Source organism: Ochotona princeps, chromosome X (genome assembly GCF_030435755.1).
Source record: "Ochotona princeps isolate mOchPri1 chromosome X, mOchPri1.hap1, whole genome shotgun sequence".
NCBI classification, from domain to species: domain Eukaryota; kingdom Metazoa; phylum Chordata; class Mammalia; order Lagomorpha; family Ochotonidae; genus Ochotona; species Ochotona princeps.
This window is the reverse complement of record NC_080865.1, coordinates 70,838,122-70,862,704: the sequence shown is the minus strand read 5'-3', so window position 1 is coordinate 70,862,704 and position 24,583 is coordinate 70,838,122. Positions and strand designations below refer to the sequence as shown.

Genomic DNA, 24,583 nt, shown 5'->3' with positions numbered 1-24,583 from the left:
GAGGAAGATCTTCCGTCCGATGATTCACTCCCCAAGTGAGCCACAACGGCCGGTGCACGCTGATCGGAAGCCGGGAACCTGGAACCTCGTCCGGGTCTCCCACGCGGGTGCAGTGTCCCAATGCATTGGGCCGTCCTCGACTGCTTTCCCAGGCCACAAGCAGGGAGCTGGATGGGAAGCAGAGCTGCCAGGATTAGAACCGGCGCTCATATGGGATCCCGGGGCGTTCAAGGCGAGGACTTTAGCTACTAGGCCATGCCGCCGGGCCCTTGTTGTTGTTTTATTTTAGGAAACTTGTTTAGTATCCAAGAGTCACAGTTTCCTCAGCTAACAACTGGAATACCTTTTTGATTTGTTATTAGGTGATTAAAAATAAGCGATTTCAGCTTCAATAAGTGCCCCTCTTTTTTCTGCTTTTACACAAGAGATTGACGAACTTGCATGCTGCAGTGGTATGTCTTGAAATAACCTAGCATAATTTATTGTTCCTACATCTAGTTTCCTATCCCAAGACCATTTCTAGGATCATTTAATGATGGTAGGTACTACACAGAGCAGGCAATGTGAATACTAATAAATGATCTAGTGGCATACTAATTTTTTGATTTGTAATTTGAAATCCAGGTTACATTCACTACCTAGGCCAGCTGAGAGTGCTGATTATTATCTTTGATTTGTTGAACCTTTAGTGACAGTGAGGATAACACCGACAGTATATTCTGGAAAGCTTTCTCATAGCTGTTTACATGAAATTAAATTACACATAAGATTATATGATATTTGCTTATTTTAACATTACTTATGTATTTTAGAGGCAGAGAGACAAAAATAGCACTGTCATCAGCTGGTTCGTACTCCAAATATCTGCCATGGGTAGGGTGATAGCTAGGAACTGGGAATGCAATTCAGTTCTCCTGTTTAGGAGGTAGGAAACCAGTTACTTGAGTTGTCATTGCTACATCCTGAGGTCTACAAAAGCGGGAAGCTGCACTAAGGAGCCACCAAACCAGAAATTAAATGCAGACATTCTGATATGGGATGTGAACATTTTAACTGCTAGGCTAAATATCTACTCTTGAACTCATTTTGTTTAAGGGTATTTTGGTTACTCAGTGGAACAATCAGAATTTCAAAAGTGGAGATACTGGGGCTCCAGTGCAACTGAAGTGAGTTGAACAATCTGATAGGGCAGCAGCACTCACGGAATTTTTTTTTTCTTTACTCAGTAAGCTCCATTAAGATTGGATTTTAAAATGGGCAATGTTTGTCTTTCCAGTAGTTCTTTCAAGTAACTTATCAACATTTCTTTTGGACTATTAGGTTTTCTACCGAAGCTCTTTGCCATCTATTACTTGCATTCCTTTCTTTGGGTACAAAACTGTAGTTTATGAACTTCCGTTTCCTATGGTCAAGTTATATGGATAAAGAGGAACAGAGGATGGCTTCAGGAACACAATAAGGCACAGATATGGAGCATAACTTGTTTCTGTTTTTTGAAATATAGTGGTGATATGCATAGGGAAGACAAAATATACTAAGGCTCTGTTTATTTAACAACAAACAACAACAACAAAAACCCACAGGTACCTTCAGGGCTTTGTTAGGAGAAAATTAATTCAGGCCTAGATGGTAAAAGAATTTGTGAGAACTCATGCATATTAATATGTTTAGAATGTATAACTTCCGGGTCTGGGAAAAATTAAAGGAATGAAGACAATTCCATCCATGTAAATATACAAAAAGATAAAACATACATGGAACTTGGCAGAAAGCACAAAGAAAGATAAAAGTTAAGTAAAGTTGTGGGGCTGGTATTGTGGCACAGCAGGTCAAATTGTGACCTGTGACACCAGCATCCCCTATGAGCACCAATATGTGTTCCAGCTGTTCCACTTCTGGATTGAACTCCTTGCTGATGGCCTGGGAAAACCAGTGGGAAAAGGCCTAAGCATTTGGGCTTCTGCACCCACCTGGGAGGTGTAGATGACTTCCTGGCTCCTGATTTCAGCCTGGCTAGCCAGGGATTTGCAGCAACCTGGGGAATGACCAGCAGAGGGCAGATTCATTTTTTTTCTCTCTCACTCTCCTTCCTACCTACCCACCTCTACCTGCTCCGTCTATTTCTCTCTCCTTTCGGCCTTACTCTGTTTCTATAACTTTTTCTTTTAAAAAAATATTTTATGATACGTTTCCATAGGCTCTGGGATTTCCCCTCAACAACCCTGAGTCTCCCCACTGCACTAATTTCCTCTATATTATTAAAATAGTGTAGTCCTTCAAAAACAGTCACAGTTTCATTATTCTGAAATATCCATTCTTAAATTAGATAATATTTAGTAGTTTTGAATGGTTACAAAATAAGTAATTTTTTTAAAAATTTTTATCTTTATTGCAAAGTCAGATATACAGAGAGGAGGAGAGACAGAGAGGAAGATCCTCTGTCTGATGATTCACTCTCCAAAGGGCCGCAATGGCTGGAGCTGAGCTGATCCGAAGCCAGGAGCCAGGAGTCTCTTCCAGGTCTCCCATATGGGTGCAGGATCCCAAAGCTTTGGGCCGTCCTTGACTGCTTTCCTAGGCTACAAGCAGGGAGCTAGGTGGAAAGTGGGGTTGCTGGGATTAGAACCAGCGCCCATATGGGATCCCGGCGCATGCAAGGCGAGGACTTTAGCTGCTAGGCTATCATGCCGGGCCCAGTACTCAAATTTTAACTTTGGCTGAAGTTTTTACGTTGGCTGAAGTTTAATTACACATCGTGTGATTCAGGGTGTAAGAAAGTAAGTATTCTTGTGCATTGCTGTTGAAACTGTAAACTGGCAATACCTTCAAACTGGGGGATGATTTGACAATATGGGTCAAAACTAAAATATTTTAATACTTACACACACACATGCATTGCATCCTTGTTCAAAATAGTAAAAAATCGGAGATTATGTCAATAAGGACTGATTATATAAACTGATATGTATATAAAACATATCGTTATTTGGAGAAAGCTCATGATGTTTTTCAAGTTAAGCATGTGATTTCCAAATAAATAAATAAATATAAAAAAGTTAAGTTGCGTGACTAATCATAATAAATATAAATAACAGGTTTAAGATTTTTCGCTTGTTTTTAAAAATAATACTTCAACACTACACATTTTAATTGGCTATTGTCAAAAAATAAAGAGTAGTACATGATGGCACAGTTGTAGAGAAGAAAAACCTATACACTGATGGGAATATAAATTAGTACAATCATTGTGGGGAAAAAAACCAGTATGGAGGATCCTCAAGAAATTAAAATTAGAACAACCATATGATACAGCTATCCCCCTACTGTGTATATATCTAAGGGAATAAAATCAGCCTGTCAAAGAAACACTTAAATTTCCATGTTTACTGCACTCTTATTCACAGTAGCTTAGAAATGGAAGTAGCTTAAGTATCCCATTACTAAGGAATAGATAAAGAAAATGTGATACAAATACACAATGAAATACTAGCCAGTCATAAATAAGTACGAAATTTTTCATTTGCAATGGCATGGATGGAACAGGAGGTCATTGTGTTAAGTGAAGTCAGGCAAGCACCAAAAGACAGAGAGAAATGTTGACTTAAAGAATACTAAGTTATGGTTAGACAGTTTTTAAAAAGTTGTGTTCTATTGCACAGTAGGGTGATCATAGGAAGTGATAATGTACTAAATATTTCTCTCTTAAAAACTCCCCAAAGGTTTTTATTTTCAATAAATGTTTTCACTATAAAGAAGAGTTTAGTGCTTGATTTTTAACCTGGTTTGACATTATACAGTGCACACATGGTACCCTATAAATCCATATAGCTTTTGTCAGTTAAAAATCATATGTGTGTGTATAGGCTTGTATTATGTAACAGTAAGCATCCTCTTGCAATGCTAGTATCCCATAGCCAAGAGCCAGTTTGAGTCCTTGGTATTCATTAAAAAATGAAGTGGTTTAAGGAGTTATGATAGATTGGTCATTTTTTTCTGCCTTAGTGTTGCAAGAATTAATAGGACCCTTAGCTTCAGTGAAATATTTTTTTTCACAGATTTCTTATTATCTTTCAGACCCATTGTTAAAAACCAAGTTTTGGCCACATCCCATTTTATTAATATTGGCTGAGAAAGAATTATAAGTTCACAATTATTTTCCCCTAAAACTTTATGTATTTTTTTGTCAATTACTGTTACTAATGAAGATTGTATTGTTAATCTGGTTGTTATTCCTTATTAGATAAATCTGGTGTTTTGTTCTCTGAAGTTTTGTCTTTTTATGTGTGGTGGGGAAAGATACCTGCTTGCCCTTAGTGGCCTTTTAAATCTCAGAACTTTTTTCAAAGATTTATTTATATTTATTGGAAAGGCAGATATGCAGAGAGGAGAGACAGAGAGAAAGATCTTTCTTCCTCTGGCTCACTCCCCAAGGGCCACAACGGCTGGGGCTCATGCATAGCCAGGAACCAGGAGCCTCTTCCAGATCTGCCACCTGGGTGCAGGACCCCAAGGCTTTGGGCCGTCCTCGACTGCTTTTTTGAATGGGAATGGAGCAGCTGGGATATAAACTAGCACCCATATGGGATCCTGGAGCATGCAAGGAAAGCATTTAGCCATTGAGCCATCGTGCCATTCTGAGACATTCCTTTAGTTCTAGCAAATTCATTTATTATCCCTTTGAACATTGTCTCTGCTATTGTTATATATTTTTTTCATTCTTCCTGTATATATGCAGGAGCTTCTTGTTCTCCTTACTCTTAGTTTCCTCCTTTTTCCCCATCACTTTTTCTGCCCTGTGTTCTGGCAGAATTTTTCTGTTCCTTTTTCCACTTATTTTTCCCTTCAGCTGTGTCTGTAATGTTATATAAATCCATCTCTTGAGCCTGTTTATCTCTAAAGGTGATACACATTTCTTCAATTTTTTCTTGATTCTCCTTCATTTTTCACTTGTTTCTTAATGGATGCTTCTACTTTCTTCATGCTTTTGAACACATAAAATTAGTTTAATGTGTCATTCAGATGGCTCTATTGTATCTAATTTATTAGATGAGATGAAAATTTTTTAGGCTAGTAATCAAAAGATGACTTGCTTAGATGCTTTGTAATTCTCTGAAGTCATCATCTGGATATTTTCTTGTTGTTGTTGTGTGTGTATGTGAGAGAAAAAGGGAGAGAGAGAGAGAGAGAGAGAGAGAGAGAGAGAGAGAGAGAGAGAGAGAGACCGAGACCCTGTGTGACTCTGTGTGGCCTAGGAAGTAGAGATATACTTGTTGAGAAATGTCATGGGCAACCTGCCTGAACCTTGAAGGTTTCGTAAACTCCAATCCAATTTTAAAGTTAGCATGATAGCTTAAAGTTTCTATGCCAGAAAAGCACAATGATTTTGAGCCATCATCATCTCTCACCAGCCTGAGTTCCCTGCATTTCCCCGATGTCATTTCCATTCTTCTGTTGTTGTTTTCCAGATTTGGGCTCCACTAGGTGTCTGCTGATTCAGGGGACTACAGCCTTGTTCTTTAGCCTCAAACAATCTATAGTCCATCATTGTATTCAGGATGTTAAAATATATATCTCATTTAGCTTTTTCTTGGGCTAAGTAGCTTCAGCTTCTGCTTGTATATAACAGTCCTCTCTATGTTTGACACTTGGGTAATTGATTTTATTTCTAGACAAATTTTGTGTTTTTTGCAAATGTATTTATTAAATAATTTCTGCTTGATATTTCTAGGCATTTGGTTTGTGTAGAATGATTCCAATAAGATCTATATCTGCCATCATGATTTGCAGCTTGCCATAAGATCTCTAATTTTTTTTTTATTCCCTTTTAGGGTTTGGAATTATGAGCAGGCTTATTTCTGGAGAAACAAGTAACAGTACAGGTGAGTTCACTTCCCAACTCTGCAAAGACAATGACCACCACTCCAACTGCACAGTTGACTTTCTTTACCCCTGGTATAGGAGGTATTAATTTCTGGACTCCATTATAACCAATTGTAAGTACATCTTCAATTTCTATCAGCCAGTTTTTATTCAGTAATTTTATTCTGGACACATGGATTATACAACTTAGCTTAGCAATACCAACTGAATCTACTTGTGCACCAGTCAGGAGTAGATTTTCCTTAGGGTAAGAACATCAGTACAGTTTTTGATTCTTTTAGGGGCTGCAAAATTATCTTTCAAAGACAAATTTCAGATTTAGACCATGGACAGGATAGACAAATAATATGGCATTTCTAAGTCAAATACTTGGACTCATTATTCATTCCTAAGATACTCTTACAAATTAAAGCCATCTTGTATTTGAGGTACCAAAAACATTGAAATCTGATCTGTGGGGCCCAGCATAGTAGCCTAGCAGCTAAAGTCCTCACCTTGAACGTGCTGGGATCCCATATGGGTGCCAGTTCTAACACCCCACTTCCCATCCAGCTCTCTGCTTGTGGCCTGGGAAAGCAGTTGAGGATGGCCCAAAGCCTTGGGAACCTGCACCCATGTGGGAGACCCAGAAGAAGTTCCTGGCTCCTGCCTTTCGATAGGGTCAGCTCCAGCCATTGTGGCCACTTGGGGAGTGATTCAGCAGACGGAAGATCTTCCTTTCTGTCTCTCCTCCTTTCTGCATATATAACTTTCCAATAAAAATAAATAAATCTTTTTTTTAAAAAAAGGAAAAAAATCTGATCTGTGGTTTTCCTTTTGTGAATCACTGGAGGAGCAGGCATTGAGATTTGGACATACATCGTGTTGAAATTGGGCTCCATGCTTAATAAATTTCTCTCTGGAGAGATCTTTATTTATTGATCATTGTAACGACCTTGTTTATGCAGTTTTCCTCTCCTGCATATCAGAATTTTAAAGCAGATACCCATTGAATATGCCTTTTTATACAAATGCAATTAGATTCATGGCCAGTAGCATCCCTTTGGATCTCTTCCCTATCTTATTATGTAATAACATGTAATTGAGTGTTAAATAATTTTATTTGAGGGGGTAACTTAAATATTGAAATATTTTTTCATGACATAAAATGCTTTTAAAATATGTAGAATTTTATGTCAATTATAAATTAAACTTTTAGAAATTATATTAAAAAGGTGGCTCTTGTTTGGCTTTGTGACTCTGTCTGAAGAAACAAGAGTGTCTGTTGTTTACTTAAGTTTGCCAGGCTGGCAGAGGAAATGTAAGTTCTAACGTCTCTACTGAAAATGTAATTTTCCGAAGTATTCATTCTCTATGAAAATGCTTTGAATTTTTTTCCTCTTTGGAGTGGATAAAATTAGGTAAGTTTTATCCGTGGTGGAACAAATATGGAACCCTGTACATGTAGTCTTATATCTATCTGGCTATCTTACTAAACTGAGGTAAACCATACAATAAAATCTTAAAAACTTCTTATTTAAAATTTGATTTGACAGGAGCTGCTATCTAGCTGCCATTTAAACTGTTACAAAATGCATACCTTTATTTCACCTTTTTTTTCTGTTCAGTGTAGATATACTAAAATTAAATGGAAATGATACTGCTTCTAAAAAATTTAGAGTCTAATCCTTGGGCTTTGGGACTGAGTACCAGCACTCTTATAAGTGCTGGAACAAGCAGTACCCAATCCCAGGGGATGACATCCAGCTCCTTTGCCTTTGGCTCAGCTTCCACTTCCGCTTATGTCTATGAACAACCACAGGCATCTCATGCATCTGTGGAAGTGGCACACTGCAGACTGGAAGCACGGGATTACCACCTCATGGATGCTACTTAGGCAGCTAAGTGGAACTATTGCCACACAACAATTTGCTCTTTTCAACCTTGCAGAGAGCCTATGGGTAAAGTTTGAGCTTGCTCTCTAATGGAGAGGCACAGCCTCCAGGATTGATTTTGACGCTCTTATTTAATTGATAGAATACCAATACGGTCACTTCACTTGTTGAAGGTTAGTGTCATTAATGAATGTGAATGCAGCAGAAATTAAATGTAAACTGCCCTTACTGGTTTGTGGTTTTTAGTTTTGAACCAAACAATATCTGTTTTGGGAAAAGTTCAACCTTATGGGAACTAGCAGTCCAGACGCATCGTTATATAGTAGTGATGGATTTGCAATGAAATGTTTTGGTCAATTATTTAACCTTTTTATTTAACAAATAAATTCTGCTCGCAGTCTGTCTATATATTCTCCTTTTGAGAAATAAAACTCTTCAAATGAAGTTTATCAAAACATGTAATAGAACAAGAAGGAATGTACTTGGAGTGATACACAATAAAAAAGTAATAAAATCAATTAATTATATGGCATAGTTGGGGAATTGTATATTCTTGATAAAATATTTTGGCTTAGACATATCTACATACTATATATAGATTATCACTCTCCAAATTATGATTCAGTAAAATGCACTTAGCTTATATTGAACATTAATTAGTAGCTATTCAGGATCTTGAAAACCAAATTGCAGTTAGTAAAGAGTTCTGGTTTATGAACCATATAAATTTGATTTTATTGTGGATGCTTTAGCATATGGGAAAATACAATGAATTAGATGTTAACCATTTTACTTATGATACATTTGATTAAACTACATGTTTTGTTTTTTCCAGAGCTTTTGGAAACAACTAGAAGGAAAAAGTTTTTAAAAGTTATAGATAATATAGAAAAATGTATTTATAATTTTTAGTTGATAGTGAGAAGAACACCAAAATTATTTGTTAAGATAGTATGTGGCATAGAAGATGAACTAGAGCATTAAAATAACTGTAATGCCAGAATATTTGGGAACTACCTTGGGGGCATCATTTTAATTGTATATTAATGAATATTTGGTGTCATGAATAATACATATCTTTTTAAAATAACAATAAGGAAGTAAATGTTTGAGTCTTGGCCCTGCCATTTTAACAGTTCTATGATACTTTAACCTCTCAGTGCTTAATACAGGTAAAATGCTTAGACCCTTGCCTGGCTGCGGTAGGCACTCATTATCTATTGTTGTTGGTATGAAAGTTTGCATTTCCCTGAAGTGTTGCATGTTATCCTTTTTGTGTGTTTATGTGTTAAGCTTTGTTGGTTTAGCAGTTGAAATAGCATTACCATCTCATCTTCAGTTTGGTTTAAGGATGATTTTTTTTTCACCAAATTATATACTAGTTAGATATATTTGTGTTTGTAGATAGATATTCTTGTTGTCTTCTAAAATTTTAAATCTTTTATATATACCTGAGAAAAACAAAAGCAAGGGAAGAGAGAGTAAATGAAAGATAAAGATCTTCCATTTGCTAATTCCCATTCCAGATGGCAGCAATATCCAGGGCTGCACCAAGCCTAAGCTAGGATCCTGGACCTCTGTCCCACGTGGGTGGCAGGGGCCAAAGCTCTTGAGTCGTCATCCACTGCCTCCCTGGACGTGGCTGCTGGAAGCAAGATTGGAAGTAGAGTAGCCAGGACCTGAGCTGGCACTAATAGGGAATTCAGGTGTCATAGCTTGGTCTTAACCTGCAATGCTACAATGCCAGTCCCTCCTATTGAATTTGAGTTGATGTTGAATGGTATATATTTTCTATTATTTTACTCTCAACCTGCCTATAACATTATTTTGAAATGAATTCACTGTAAATAATATTTATTTTGGGATCATGGTATATTTTAATCCCCTTTGTCAGATATATGTTAGCATATATATTGGTATATATCTGCCACTCTCTTTTTAATTGTCATTCGGTGTATGTGTGTGTGTATATATATATATATACGTATATATATATATAATTCAGTGTACTATAATTATTGCTACTGTAGAACTTAAGTCTACCTTTTTTATATCTTTCATTTCTGTTTCCCATTTCTTCCCTTCCTATTGTTGCACATCTTGATTTATTTATTGTCTAAGAGTAGCTCTTTGCATAGCATTTTTAGTGGTTGTTTTGAGAGGGGAAATAACTTAGTAACTTGTCATGTCTACTGATGTTGTCATTGTACCAGTTTGAATGAACTATAGAATTTTTTTCCCTCCTGGTATGTCTTTTAAATATCCCTACTTGCAATGTGATTGTCATTAATAGTCCCTGTATTCATTTGGAGAGCTACATCAGACAGGATTCTAGTTTTTACTTCAGTTATCAGCCATAATTAGTAAAAACTTAAGATGAGAATGAAAACCTGTTGTGTTTACCCATATTTTTGCTTACGTTTGTTATTTCTTATTTCCTGAGGTTCCAATATTTCTTCTTTAATCATTTTATTTTGGTTGAAAGAGTTTTCTGTAGCCAGTCTTTTGGAATATTCCACCAATAACAAGTCCTCTTGAATTTCCCTTCATCTCTCAGTGTCTTGATTTCTTCCTAATTCCTAGTGGATATTTTTATTAGTTCTGGGTTAACAGTTCTTTCCTTTCTGTGCTTAAAAAATATTGGCCTAGTTCTTGCCTCTGTGGTTTCTGATGTGAAATTCTCTGTCATCCAGATATTTTTTCCTTTATTGTTTGGATGCTGTTGTTCTTTTTCAGCTTCTGAGATTTTTTTTAGTCATTAGTTTTCAAAAATTATTATGTCTTTGTGTGGATTTATTTGGATTTATCCTTCTTGAGCTCGTTTGGTTTCTTGAGTCTGTTAGTTTATGTCTCTTGCCAATTTGGGAAATTTTCAGCTATTATTTCTTTTTTAGCCTTGCCTTTTTCTTCGTGCCTCTGATGACAGGAATGTTAAATCTTTTGTTATAGTTCCAAAGGGCATGCTGTTCTGTTAATTTTTCAGACTGTTTTTCTCTGTCATTCAAATTAGTTTATTTCTGTTATTCTGTCATCTAGTTCAGTAATTCTTGTCTTTACCCTCTATTCTGCTGCTGGGCCCTTCCATTCTTTCTTTTCTTTTCAAATTTTTTTTGAGGCTAGTGTGTGTGTGTGTTTTAGCTGTACTTGTTGCATTTTAGTGCATTTTTATCATGAATATTTAAAATCTTCATCAGTTAACATATACTGATATATTTTTTCCTTTCAGCTTGTGACCTTCCTGGTCTTTGGTTGGATGAGTTTTTTTTTTTTTTTTAATGGGACTTGAACATTTTCATATTTCATGTCCAGAATCTGGCTTTGATTTAAACCTTTTGCTTTAGCTGGCTTGATTTGACATTGCTTTGACACGGGAAGAAGAGTACTGTCTCCTTACTGCATTTGAGAGTGGAACTTGTTTCCTCACTTGGTGTTGGTGGTGTGGACATATTGAAGTAAGAATCTCCTGATTTCTGGTAGTAGAAGTGAGGATTTTTATCTATGCATCCACCCCTCCGCCCCCTCGCAGTGAAGCTAAAGTTCATAAACTACTGTCGAGGGTGAAAAAGCTGCTGTGTGCTTGGCCTTCCCTTTCCTTTTTGTGTTGGAAAGTCTGGACTGGTACTTCTGGATTGTTAGTCTGTTCAACTGCAAGCCTGGGAAATTATAAAGGAAGTCGAAAGAACTTAGCACTGTCTATTTGGTCCTAAAATTTCTATCCAATTTGCTACAGTTTTTCCACTTCTAGGAATCTTCTTATATTTATTTCAAATTTTAAGTCCAGAGGTCTTGGTTGTATTTAGCAGGGGTAAAAAGGAAAAGTACATCTTATGCAACTCTCAAGAAATGGAAGCCTTTCAAATTGTAGCTTTTATTTTTGTCAAATTGTTCAATCTTCTGAATTTCTCTCTCTAGGTATATGTATATATGGCACTCTACCTCAGGATTTATTTGTTTTTTAATTTTTTTTTAAAGATTTATTTATTTTATTACAAAGTCAGATATACACAGAGGAGGAGAGACAGAGAGGAAAATCTTCCGTCCGATGTTTCACTCCCCAAGTGAGCCGCAACGGGCCGGTGCGCGCCGATCCGAAGCCGGGAACCTGGAACCTCTTCCGGGTCTCCCACGCGGGTGCAGTGTCCCAATGCATTGGGCCGTCCTCGACTGCTTTCCCAGGCCACAAGCAGGGAGCTGGATGGGAAGTGGAGCTGCCGGGATTAGAACCGGCGCCCATATGGGATCCCAGGCCGTTCAAGGCGAGGACTTTAGCTGCTAGGCCATGCCGCCGGGCCCTTAATGGTTATTTTTTTAAGAATCTTCCCCAAATTACCAGTGAATTGAACAATTGTATTTTGTGAAATATTCCTTCTTTACTAATTATAGTCACTACCTTCTGGTACAGCAAATTATTATATAGACTTGACTTTATTTCTGGATATCCTATTCTGTTCTGTTAAACTATTCTTTTTGTTCTAGTATCACCATTTTAGCTATTGTAACATGACCCTATTTCGTTTTATGAAAAAAAAAAACAAAACAAAACCTTTTTGTGCCTCCAAAATTTTAACCCAGTTAGCATTTTCTTATGTTCTTAACCATAAACGATTAAAGATTTTGATATCCTCGTAGCTCTAGATGGACGGAGGAAATTACAATGTTGTAGTGCTCTTCTCCAGTGGGTCTCAACTGGAGATGATTTTGTATCCCTCTCTTCTACTTCAGAATATTTGGCCATGTCTGGAGACATTTTTTTGATGGTCAAAACTTAAAATCTACTGGGTAGAGGCCAGGGATTTTGCTGAACATCCTACAGTACACAGGATAGCTCACCCAACAAAGGTTTATTTACCCATGATTAGGAAGATAAAACTTCGTCTCTGAAGCTCTTTTCTGTTTAACAGTAAAACTCATTATACTTTAAAGCAAATCATATTAAGTAAGTGGCATTTGTTTCCTTAGCTACCTCTGGGTGAATGATTTAAATTCAAGCTGCTGAAATTATGCCAGTATCTGAGACAAATGATCAAGATTTTAAAACACAGGCATAATTGTAGTGCAAATTTAATTAGGGCTAGTGATGAGGTTTCAGTAATATGACCAGTACAAACTAAATAACACAAAAATCAATAGTTTTTCCATGTTTCAGCAGTTGTAGTTAAGAATGGATGAAGATCCAGTTAACAAATTCAACCAAAAGTATGAAATGCCTAGAAATAAACTTTTAAAAACATACATGACCTGGATGAAGAAAACCTCAGAATTTCACAGAGGAATGTGAAAGAAGATTTGAATAAATGAAGAGACTCACAGAATGCAGTCAGTAATATAAAAATGTCATTTATCTCCATATTTAATTTATCCATTTAATGCATTTCTTGTAAAAATGTAATGAGAGTCTTTAGGGAAAAGAAAGGAGAGACAGGCTTTACAAGATTCTAAAGTTCAAATGGGTGAATAAATGCCTGAAATTAGCCATCTTGTATTTTATGAAAGTACTGGTGAAGTTCTTGTAGGAAAATATATGAAAATATTCTATGTTTAAAGTACAAAAACAAACTTGTGTTTGTGAGAGTCATGTTTCAAGTCCATGGTGGCGGGGGTGGGGAAGGAGAGGATGGAGTCATGACTAAATAAATTGCAGTAACTGGACAATCTCATTGGGGGAAAGGGGATTAGCTTTCACCTAAATGTTAATGAAAGATCCTAGGTGAATTAAAGGTGGAAAATAGTAAACACTTAAAATATATATAATACATAAATGAAATGTCTTATGTTGAGGAGAAAACCATCGATTTGTTTGTAATTTTGAATAATGCAGTGAAATGGTTCAAAAATGAAACTGGAAATAAAAATGAAATAAATATATAAAAATAAAAAGTCAATATAATTTTAAAAAATATCTGTAGGTGTTTCACATCAATCAATATATGGAGAGCTTCTTCAGTGTTATTTTTAGATTAATTTTATTTGAAAGACAGTTACAGAGAGAGGAAGAGATAGGGTGAGAAAGACACAGAGAGAGAGAGAGAAATATCTTCCATCCACTGGTTCACTTCCCAAATGGCTACTGTTATAAGCCAAGGCCAGGAGCCTGAAATTCCAACTGAATTTCCCATATGTGTGGGTAGCCGGGCCCCAAGTTCTTAGGCCATCTTCCATTGCTTTTCCTAGGCACATTAGCAAGGCACTGGACTAGAAGTGGAACAGCTGAGATTTGAATCATTACTCATACGGGATGCCACCTTTGTAGACCATGATTTAACACATTGTGTCACAGTGCCATCCCCTGGATTCTTACTTTCATTTTTGTGGATTGTCCATTGTTATAATATGGATATGTGAGCTATTTTATATATTGGTTATATATCCTGTAGCCTTTTAGAACTTATTTGTGGTATTAATACATTTTTAGTAATTCCTTAGAATTTTGTGTAATAATGATCATACCATCTGTGAACAGAAATAGTCCTACTTTTCTGATTTTTTTCTGGATAATCTTTTTTTTCTTAAAAAAAAAGATTTATTTATTTTTGTTGGAAAGGCAGATTCACAGATAGAAGTAGAGACAGAAAGATCTTTCATCCACTCGTTCCCTCCCCAAATGGCTAACAACAGCTGTAGCTGAGTGAGTCCAAAGTCAGGAGCTTCTTGTCAGTCTCCCATGTACATGCAGGGTCCCAAGGTTTTGTGTCTTCCTCCTCTGCTATCCCAAGCCATATGCAGGAAGCTGGATGGGAAGAGCAGTCGGGATCTAACCAATGTCCGTATGGGATTCTGGCACTTGTACAGGGGGGATTAGTCAGTTGAGGCATTGCGCTGAGCTTCTGGATAATCTTTTACCTCCTCTTATCCCCTAATTGTATTTCCAATAAGAAATAAACAAAATATATCTTCAACATTTATATTATTAAGAGTGTCCTTTGGCTTGAACAATCTCATACTCTATTTCCATGTAGTGCTCTTAGGGATAGCGTGGGAACTCTCTGTTCTAATAAATCCCTCAGCAAAATCTTTGAGCCAGGGCTTTGGGTGCAACGAAACCTTAATAACCACTGCACTTCTTGCTTACATCTTCATACTTGGAACTTATGCTTTCACTTGAGCTGGGATCAAGCAATCAGGATCAGGGTGAGCTCTGTTTGTAATGAACTTCTTTACTGTGAGTAAGGACGTGATAAAGGAAGGGTGCCCCCTGAACTTTTGGATATATTCATCAGGATTTTCAGCTCTGTTGGTGTTGTTTGTCCCTCTCATTGAGATATAATTTATCCCTTGACTGGGAACTGGAAACATGAGGGAGTCAGCCTTCTTGGTTTCCCATCAAAGTGAGCAGTGACGTATGAGTACATGTGGCTTAGATGCCATTACAGTCTTTCACTGTCGGAATACTGAATCTTAGATTTTCTTGAATAAATCTTTCGTATTTTCCTGTATGCCCTCAGGACAGCTTCTGGTGATTTCCAGTAATTTTTTTTAAAAAAATATGTTTTGCCAGTTACAGATGTTTTAGTGGGAACCATATCCATGGGATTGTTTATGCCACAATTTTGATAGTGGGTCCTTTTCTTTTGTCTATTAAAAAAAGATTTATTTATTTTTATTGGGAAGGCAGATTTATAGAGAGAAGCAAAGACAGAAAGATCTTCCATATGCTGATTTACTCCCCAAATGGCTGCAACAGTCAGAAATTAGCCAACCTGAAGCCAGATACCAGGAGCTTCTTCTGGATCTGCCACGCCAGATCAGGGTCCCAAGGCCTTGGGCCATCGTCCACTGCCCTCCCAGGCCACAATCAGGGACCTGGATGGGGAGCGGAGCAGCCGAGACATGAACCAGCGCCCATGTGGAATACTGGTGCTTTGCAAAGGGAAGATCAGCCAACTGAGCCATTGCACTGGGCCCTCTTGTGTATTCTATTGGTAATGTAGAGTGTCTTTGTTATGGTAGTATCAAAAGAGTGACTGTACTTAGCCATGCTGATGATCCATTTTCATAATCTGGGTTTTATTTTGTCTTATTTATTTAGGTTTCAGGGTACATGGTTTTCTTTACTTGGATTTTATTTCTCCATATCAAGGAAACTTACAGTGATGGTGTTTTACTTTTTAAAAAACTATTGTGAATGACATCTTTCTGCTTGTTACATTGATTCTTAGATTTGGCTGCAGTATCTACTGATGAAACCACTGTTTCAAGCACCATGCCGTTCACTTCAATGTCCAATACTTCCATCAGCTTGGTTGCTACTAAGCTCTCATGTAAGCCATTTGTCAAAGATAATACTATATTTTTTATGATGCTATTTAACTGAATTTGCCAATATAAGCTATGTGTCTTCTGTATTATGCTTGAACCCATCTATATCTACTGACATCAACAGTAGCTTTGCTTTAGGAGCCTGATTGACTTTAGCTTAGAATCCTTTTAGTAACATTGCTATTGAAGCTTAAAATGACAATTTCAAGCCCATAATTGATTATTGTAATATTTTTAGGCTATTTCTTGAAACTGTTACTAATAAGAAGTGTAGGAGTTTTACCAAGTATGTATAAGTAGAAGTTCTTATTATTCATGTGAATAAGGTAAAATGGAAAGTAAATGTTAGAACCTTGCTATTGTGTGTTTTTTTCTGCATGGACCAGGTTTATTGCCCTTAGATTTCACTGAACAGAACTAGAACATGACATAGGACTCCTGTAAGTTTTGAGGTTCTCATAGACACTGTATGGTATTTGTGACCTCTCCCTCTGAATGTCTTGAGCTGAGGAGTGAGAAATTAATTGTATCATACCCTTGACTGCTCTGTTACGCATCTTCTTAGTATTTACAAGAGTTGAAAAATAATTAAAAATAATGAATATGTATCTTTCACAGATCTTGTTAAACTTGCTGTGCCTTTCAGGTATCTTTTTCAGATTTCCATGATGTTTGTCATTAATCCTGGTTCTATTGTAATCTTATCTGGGCTGTTGTTCTCCTGATGTCCAACAACAAGGTTATTGCCATCCCCGAGTATCAAACTTGCCAGGAAATGCTGATGCTTAGTATCATACCCTCCTCATCCTGTTGTGCACTTGGCCTAGCTAAACATTGATTAAAAAATTATTGATTACCACATGAGTTGTATTTTCTACCAAGTAGATTTCAATTTGGAGATATGAAATTCTGGAATTCTTTTGTTGTAGACAAGCAGTGTCTTTTGAATTGAAATAAATCTAAAGACAGTGACTGTTTGAGATTTGGAGCTAAAATCAACTAGTATGTTCAAAGACTTCCCCTCTGAGCTTTGCTTTTTCCTCCCTTTTTGCCTGTGTTGTACTTGCCTACAAAATAATATGTCTGGATCACAATATATTTTAATTACCTTTAATGCATTATAACTTACATATCATACAAATAACCTGTGCTTAATTGTGCAGTGTGGTGATTTTAAATAAGGCACCAAACTGGGTACTATCACCACATCTAATTTTACAGCATTTCTCAGCATCTGAAGAAAATCCCTCAGCCATAAATAACCTTTAATATGTTTTCTGTCTCCACAGATTTCCCTTTTTTAGACATTTCATATAATAGGACTGATCATGGGGTTTTTTTTTAATTATTTATTATTTAACTTCATTAATTACATTGTATTATGTGACACAGTTACATAGATACTTGGGTTCTCCCCACCCCTCCCCAAACCCTCCCACCATGGTGGATTCCTCCACCTTGTTGCATAACCACAGCTCAAGTTCAGTTGAGATTCCCCCATTGCAAGCGTATACCAAACATAGAGTCCAGCATCTTATTGTCCAGTCAAGTTCAACGGCTTCTTAGGTATACCCTCTCTGGTCTGAAGACAGAGCCAGCAGAGTATCATCCCAGTCAATTGAAAGCTCCAACATACCATCAGCAAAAATTTACATCATTATGGAATTAATTGACATAGTAATGAGTAACCAATATGTTAAAAGTAAATGCGAGTTCCCAGCCACCTTCTGTGACCACCTCACCTACACTTCAATTTTAGTTTATACACAACATGTAACATTCATAACATAACATGTTATACATAACATCATATCATCTTAAATTAAGGCAAACATGTGGTATTTAACCTTTTGGGATTGGCTCATTTCCCTTAGCATTATGGTTTCCAGTTTGGCCCATTTGGCCACAAAGAACTGCATTTTGTTTTTTTTAATAGCTGAGTAGTATTCCATGGAGTAGATGAACCATAGCTTTCTTATCCAATCCTCTGTTGATGGGCATTTTGGTTGTTTCCATGTTTTTGCAATTACTGATTGTGCTGCTATGAGCATAGGAGTGCATGTTGGTTTCTCATAAAACAAGTGATCATGGGTTTTTAAGCTTAGTCAAAAGTTCCTGAAAGATTCTTTAGATAAATAATCTCTACATGAATTTCTCATTGTTTTTGACTAAAGGGTATTAGTTAACATTGTGTTATTCTCTGTAATTGGTGTCCCAAGAACTTTGACTTGGACACTTGTTGGTAGGACTTTGGGATTTGGATTAAAATTCCCCACAGAAGGTGGAGCAGCTGTACTGCATCTAGTAGGATTTTAGAATTATTAAAACATGTTGGGATACTCATTGAACATGTACTACATAAATTTACAGTAAATAGGTCATAATTTATAGCTTCTATGTTGTCTAAATGGGTGTTGACCATCTCATCAGAATATCCAAAAAGTTCAGCAATATAGATGATTGCCAATGATTAGAATTAGGCAATTCATACCAACATATTATTCTTTGAGTGAGATTATTACAGTAAAAACTATGGTTACATTTTTTTTTTCTTTTGAAAGATTTTTTTTTTTTATTGGAAAGGTAGATTTACAGAGAGAAGTAGATACAGAAAGATCTTCCATCACTGATTCACTCATCAGGAGCCACAATAGCTGTAGCTGATCTGATCTATAGCCAGGAGCCTCTTCTTAGTCTCCCATGGACATGGAGGGTCCCAAGGCCTTGGGCCATACTCCACTGCTTTCCCAGGCCACACGCAGGGAGCTGGATGGGAAAAGGAGCAGCCGGGACACAAACCAGCAAACATATGGGATCCTGGCACTAGCAATGCAAGAATATAGCCACTAGGCTATCGTGTTGAGCCCTGTGCTCACATTCTTAACAACCTTTAAATGTAAGAACCTTTGTTTAGGCCCTGCTATCCACATGGGAGACCTGGAGGAAGCTCCTGGCTCCTGAGTTAGGCCTGGAACAGCCCCAGCCATTGTGCATATTTAGGGAATGAACCAGTGGATGTAAGATATCTCTCTCTCTAACTCTGCCTTTCAAATAAATAAATATATCTTTAAAAAGAAAAGCGCTTTTCTAGCTAATTACAGTGGTTAATGATCTGCTGCACAGGTGCAGGGTGCTAAGGCTTTGGGCCGTCCTCCACTGCTTTCCCAGGCCACCAAGCAGGGAACTGATGGGAAGTGGGGCTGCTAGGATTGGAACTGGCACCCATATGGGAACCCGGTGCGTGCAAGACAAGGACTTTAGCCACTAGGCTACAGTGCCAGGCTGTGTTTGGTTATTCCTTATAAAGCTGTACTTCCCTTTTACCACACAGATGATGTAGAATTGACCATATTAACTAGTTTAGACAAAAGGTATAAACTGCAAAATGAGGCTGTGCTACAACCTTCATTCTCAAACTCACCGCTCTTTTTTGACATTAACTGAAATATTGTTTTTTGAATATACCAGAGCTAATTTATGACTGAAAAATAGCATAAAAGATAAAGGAAAATAAATATATAAAAATGTTTAAAAAGTAATCTCTTTTTTTTATAATACTCAACTTTACAGTATTTTTAAGTTGACAGATGTTACTTTCTCAAAGCTCAACATCCTCGGGTAGTTTTTGTTTATTTTGCTGTTTTTTCACTAATGACAGTTTCAGTTGCTTTATATATATATAAAAAACTTCGAAGTTGTTATTTATGTTTCTTGCGATATATATGTGTGTGTTGTATGCTATGGATATATACATACACAGAATCCCTAGAATATGCTATCTTGGGCCTGGCACGGTAGCCTAGCAGCTAAACTCCTCACCTTGCACATGCCGGGATCCCATATGGACGCAGGCTGTAATCCCAGCAGCCTGGCTTCCCATTCAGCTCCCTGCTTATGGCCTGGGAAAGCAGTTGAAGATGGCCCAAAGTCTTGGGACTCTGTACCTGCATGGGAGACCCAGAAGAAGCTCCTGGCTCCTAGCTTTGGATCAGCGTAGCTCCAGCTGTTGCAGCCACTTGAGGAGTGAATCATCAGATGGAAGATATTCCTCTCTGTCTCTCTTCTCTGTATATCTGACTTTCCAATGAAAATAAAATAAATATTTTTTTTAAAAAGAATATGCTGCTTCTTCTAAGGCATCTGTCCATGTGATGAAATACAGATTAGTTTATCATAAATCATGCTAATTTATAGGAAGCTTTTTAAAAAAACATTCTTTATGGAATGCAGTAATTATTCAGTTTGAATGAGTTAATCAAATGTATTTTCTTACATTTTGGGAAATATTTCCTGATTTCTTCCTGGAGTCTGTTTCTTTCCATGTTTTGGAAGTATATCTATATGTCTACCTAGAACTAGATTCCTACCATACTGCTAAATTTCTGAAGATGTAAATGAGATTCTGATTCACTTTATCCTTGTTTTATGTAGAGCTTTTTGTCCTTAAACTTTGCACAGGTTAATAACATGTGTAACGGCTTTCTGTACTTCACATGCACATTCCTAGCCCAATCAACTGTGAGCTACAAGCAAAGCATAGAGTTACCGGAATAAAGAGGAATATCTAATCCTTTTCCCTCAGCAAGAATAGGATTTGGCCAGTTTTCTTAAATAGTTAATGCATATGACAGGTGGTACCATGATTTATGTATTTAACTACTACAGCCATTAACCTGAAAATATTGGTAATTGGGAAAGCAAGGCTAACATAAACGAAACAAACAACTGTGACCATATGACTTTTCAAAAAAATTCTTGTAACAGAAGCAGCATTTAAGTGTAAGAACATTTGAAACTACTAGGAATGAAAAAGAAAACATTTCCATTTCCCACCAGCCTCAATTTTTCCGGTGCTTTATTCTTTAGTTTCTTTGTGTGTTGTAAAAATCAAACGTGCAATAGGAGTTCAGAACAAAGAATTTGAGTGAAGCCATGCAGGATACTTAGGATTTTAGATATAGAGGGCAAGACATTTTAGTAGGGGTGCAAGATAAAAAGCATGTAGAAGAAGGCATCTGGATTATAGATAAAGATTTTGCCTATTAGGTTTGTGAACTATACCCATGATTAACTGCTACAGAGAAACAGGTACTCTCCCCTGTGAAATGAGTGTAAATTAGAAGAATTCTTTTGGTAGGGCAGTTTGGCATGATACATTAAAATTTAGAACATGCTGACCCTTTGATCCGGTAGTTTCACTTCTTAGACTGAATTGCAGAAATACAGTCGTGTAAGTATACAGAGACACAGATGTATAGAGATTTTGTGCAAATTGCAATTTTTTCTTGAATGTTAAATGAAACTTAGCAAGGAGGTCATTTGGATCTGGAGTTTTCTTTACAGGAGAGCTTTCAGGATTGGTTGTATTTCTCTAATAGTTACAAGACTAGTTAGGTAATTTTAGGATGTTTTAGTTCAACAGGAAGGTTAGTCCAAATACCAGGCCAGCCATGTGTCACTTCATATGGAAATAGTTTTAGGTTCAAATCCACAACTTCGAGTTCAAAGTCATATTTTTAAAGGATCCATTAGTATTTATCAACATGAATTATCAAGGCTTAAAGCACAAGTTTCTCCTTTCTTATTAGCATTACACATTTTGTTTTCCAGCTACAACAGCAACAACAACCACCACTACTGTCACCACCACTACCACCACTACAGTTAGCAGTGGTTTTGCCCTGAGTGTAAAACCACTGGCAGCAGCTTGGATTAATGCTGACCCAGGCAGTGTTCGTTCTGTACCTTTCACTTCGACTGTTAAGTAAGCCTGCTTTTTTTTTTTTTAATCTGAAATTTCATGTTTCATTCTGTTTGTCACAAGCAAGGCGTAATCTATTTTTGAAAGTCAGATAAATGACTAACTTGAAGGAGCAGAGAAAGATCTCTGTAGCTTCAAATTTGAATAACAGTACATCTTTGCCTAATTTATTATGAAATCACTGTATGTTTGGCAAGATGGCAGTGCTTTACAAACATCATATTGTGTAATCCTCATGATAAGCCTATGAAATAGGTGATTTTTTTGTTCCTATTTGTAGATGGGAAGACTACAGTACATAAAAATCACATCTAAATTTTATAGTTTGTTTGTAAACATACAGTTGATAATGGGGAAACCAGGGAAACTCTAGAACCTTCATTGTTACTTCTTTTCTCTTTCCAGTGTTTTTTTAAATTGCTATTTTCTGTTTTACAGTTTTGTAGGTGTAGTGCTCCCCCCTTTCCTTTCTTTTCTCCTTCCTCCTTCTCCCCTTCTCATTGTCTCCTGTGTTTTTCAATAGTATTCAGCATTATTACAGACTGTATTATGCTCTTACCTAATATGTGTTTCTTTTAAAATTAAAATTCTTCAGTATTGTTATAGATTCAGTGTGCTTTTAAGAAATAATACAAAACATCCTGTGTGTGCATTATATCATTTCCTTCAAAGATGAAATCTTGCAATACTAGGATATTGACCTTGATACACTCAAGATACAGTATAATTAAATTGCCGTAAGTACTTCACTTGCTGTTTTACTGCCACACTCAATACCTTCCCACCATTCCCAGACTCTGAACACCACTTGTGTTCTTCATTTCTATAATCTTCATATGAGAGAATATTGTATGGATGGGATTATGTATAAATAACCCTTGGGTATTGGATTGGTTTTTTTCGTTCAGTGTAATTCCATGAGTTCCACCTACGTTGTTTCATGCATCAGTAGTTCTCTCTTTTTAATTTCTGAGTAATATTCCATAATATTTTGGATGTACTGTTTGTTTAATCATTCATATGTTGGTGGACACCTAAGGTTGTTCCCAATTTTGGGGCTCTTTTAAATGAAATTGGTGTGAACATTTGTGTATAGTGTGTGTGTGTGTGAGAGAGAGAGACAGAGAGAGAGAGAGAGAGAGAACATTAATCTCATAGGGGTGACATCATAGTTGCATCTGCATACTTTAAAAGAATTGCCAAGTTGTTTCTCCCGTAGTGGCTTTGACATCTTACATGCTCACCTGCAAAACATGAGTGACCCAGACTGTCCATGTTCTCACTTAGATTTGCTGTCATCACATTTTTTTTTATTTTAGATCTCATGATAGATGTGACCTGATATTTTATTATGGTTTTTAATTTGTATTTCCCTGATAACTATTGATATTTAACATCTTTTCATGTATTTATGCTCCATCATTATATCCTCTTTGGTGAAGTTATATTCATATGTTCAAACTTTTTTTTAACTGTTCAGTTGCTTAGTGTATATACTAGATACCAGTCTTTTGCTAGATATGTAGTTTATAAATATATTCTCTAACTCTGGAGCTTAAATTTTCATCCTCTTAACTTTTTTTTCTGAACAAAAGCTTTTAGTTGATGACACACACTCTACCAGTTTTTCCTTTAATGGCTTTTTGTCTTTTGTTTCAGTATGAAGAACTCTTTACCTAACCCCATTTCCCAAAGGTTTTCTCCTAGTTTTTTTCTGTCTTATAGTTTAACATTTTACATTCAAACTGCTGATCCATTTTGAGTTTTAAATAAATGGTGTGAAATTTAGATTGAGGCCTTTTTTCTCCCTATGGATGTTCAACTCTTCCAACATCATTTGATTAAAGGCTATCTTCCACCTGTGAATTGCTTTTGCACCTTTGTCAAAAATCAGTTGGACATATTTGTCTCTCATGATTTTTCCATCTCAGTTGCTGCAATCTTTCTAGATTTTTTTTCCCTGATTGATTTTTTTTGGTGTTCATTCACTCTTGGCATATGCAAATTAAATTCCATTTGACCATGTTGTATAATTTTTAAAATATATTATTTGGTTTGCTATTATTTTCTGTGATATTTTTTCCTGTTCATGGTTTTAACATCAGAATAACACTGGCTTTATAAAATGATCTTGCAAAGATTTGATTTCCTTATTTTATAAAAAACATTATATAAAATTTGCGTTGATTCATTAAATGTTGGCAGAATTCTCCAGTGAAACTTTCTGGTCCTAGATAGTTCTAGATATTTTACAGGACATTAAAAAAAAGAGATTTATTTATTTTTATTGGAAAGCAGACTTTACAGAGGGAAGGAGATACAAAAAGATCTTCTGTCCAGTGGTTCACTACCCAAGTGGCCACAGTGGTTGAACCTGAGCGGATCTCAAGCCAGGAGTCAGGAACCTCTTCCAGGTTTCCCATGCAAGTGCAGGGTTCCAAGGCCTTGGGCCGACCTCTGCTGCTTTCCCAAGCCATAGGCAGGGAGGGATGGGAAATGGAGGAACCGGGGCATGAACTGGCACCCATATGGGATCCCAGCTTATGTGAGGTGAGGATTTAGCCACGGAGCCATCGTGCCAGGCCCTATAGGACATTTTAAAATACAAGTAATTTTTTAAATTGTTCTTAGACTGTTCATGTTGTCTAGTTCCTCTTGAATGAATTTCAGCAGTGTTAGCTTTTTCAAGAAATTGGCCCATTTCTTCTAAATTGTAGAATTTATGATTGTAATGTTGTTCTTATTATTCCTTATGGCATTTTTAATAGCTGTAAGCGTATTCCAGTTTCATTTATGGTATTGGTAGTTTGTG

General features: G+C 36.6%; 1 protein-coding gene across 2 annotated transcripts in view; it reads left to right on the top strand.

Moving 5' to 3' along the window:
* Nucleotides 1-24,583, top strand: part of NUP62CL (nucleoporin 62 C-terminal like) — a 100,165-nt gene that overhangs the window by 32,325 nt on the left and 43,257 nt on the right. For both annotated transcript variants that reach the window (XM_058658478.1, XM_058658477.1), the window contains exons 2-4: nucleotides 5,829-5,879; nucleotides 15,911-16,012; nucleotides 21,621-21,774. In XM_058658478.1, the coding sequence (XP_058514461.1) occupies nucleotides 5,840-5,879; nucleotides 15,911-16,012; nucleotides 21,621-21,774 (296 nt within the window). In that variant the 5' untranslated portion in view covers nucleotides 5,829-5,839. The remainder of the gene's footprint in view (nucleotides 1-5,828; nucleotides 5,880-15,910; nucleotides 16,013-21,620; nucleotides 21,775-24,583) is intronic.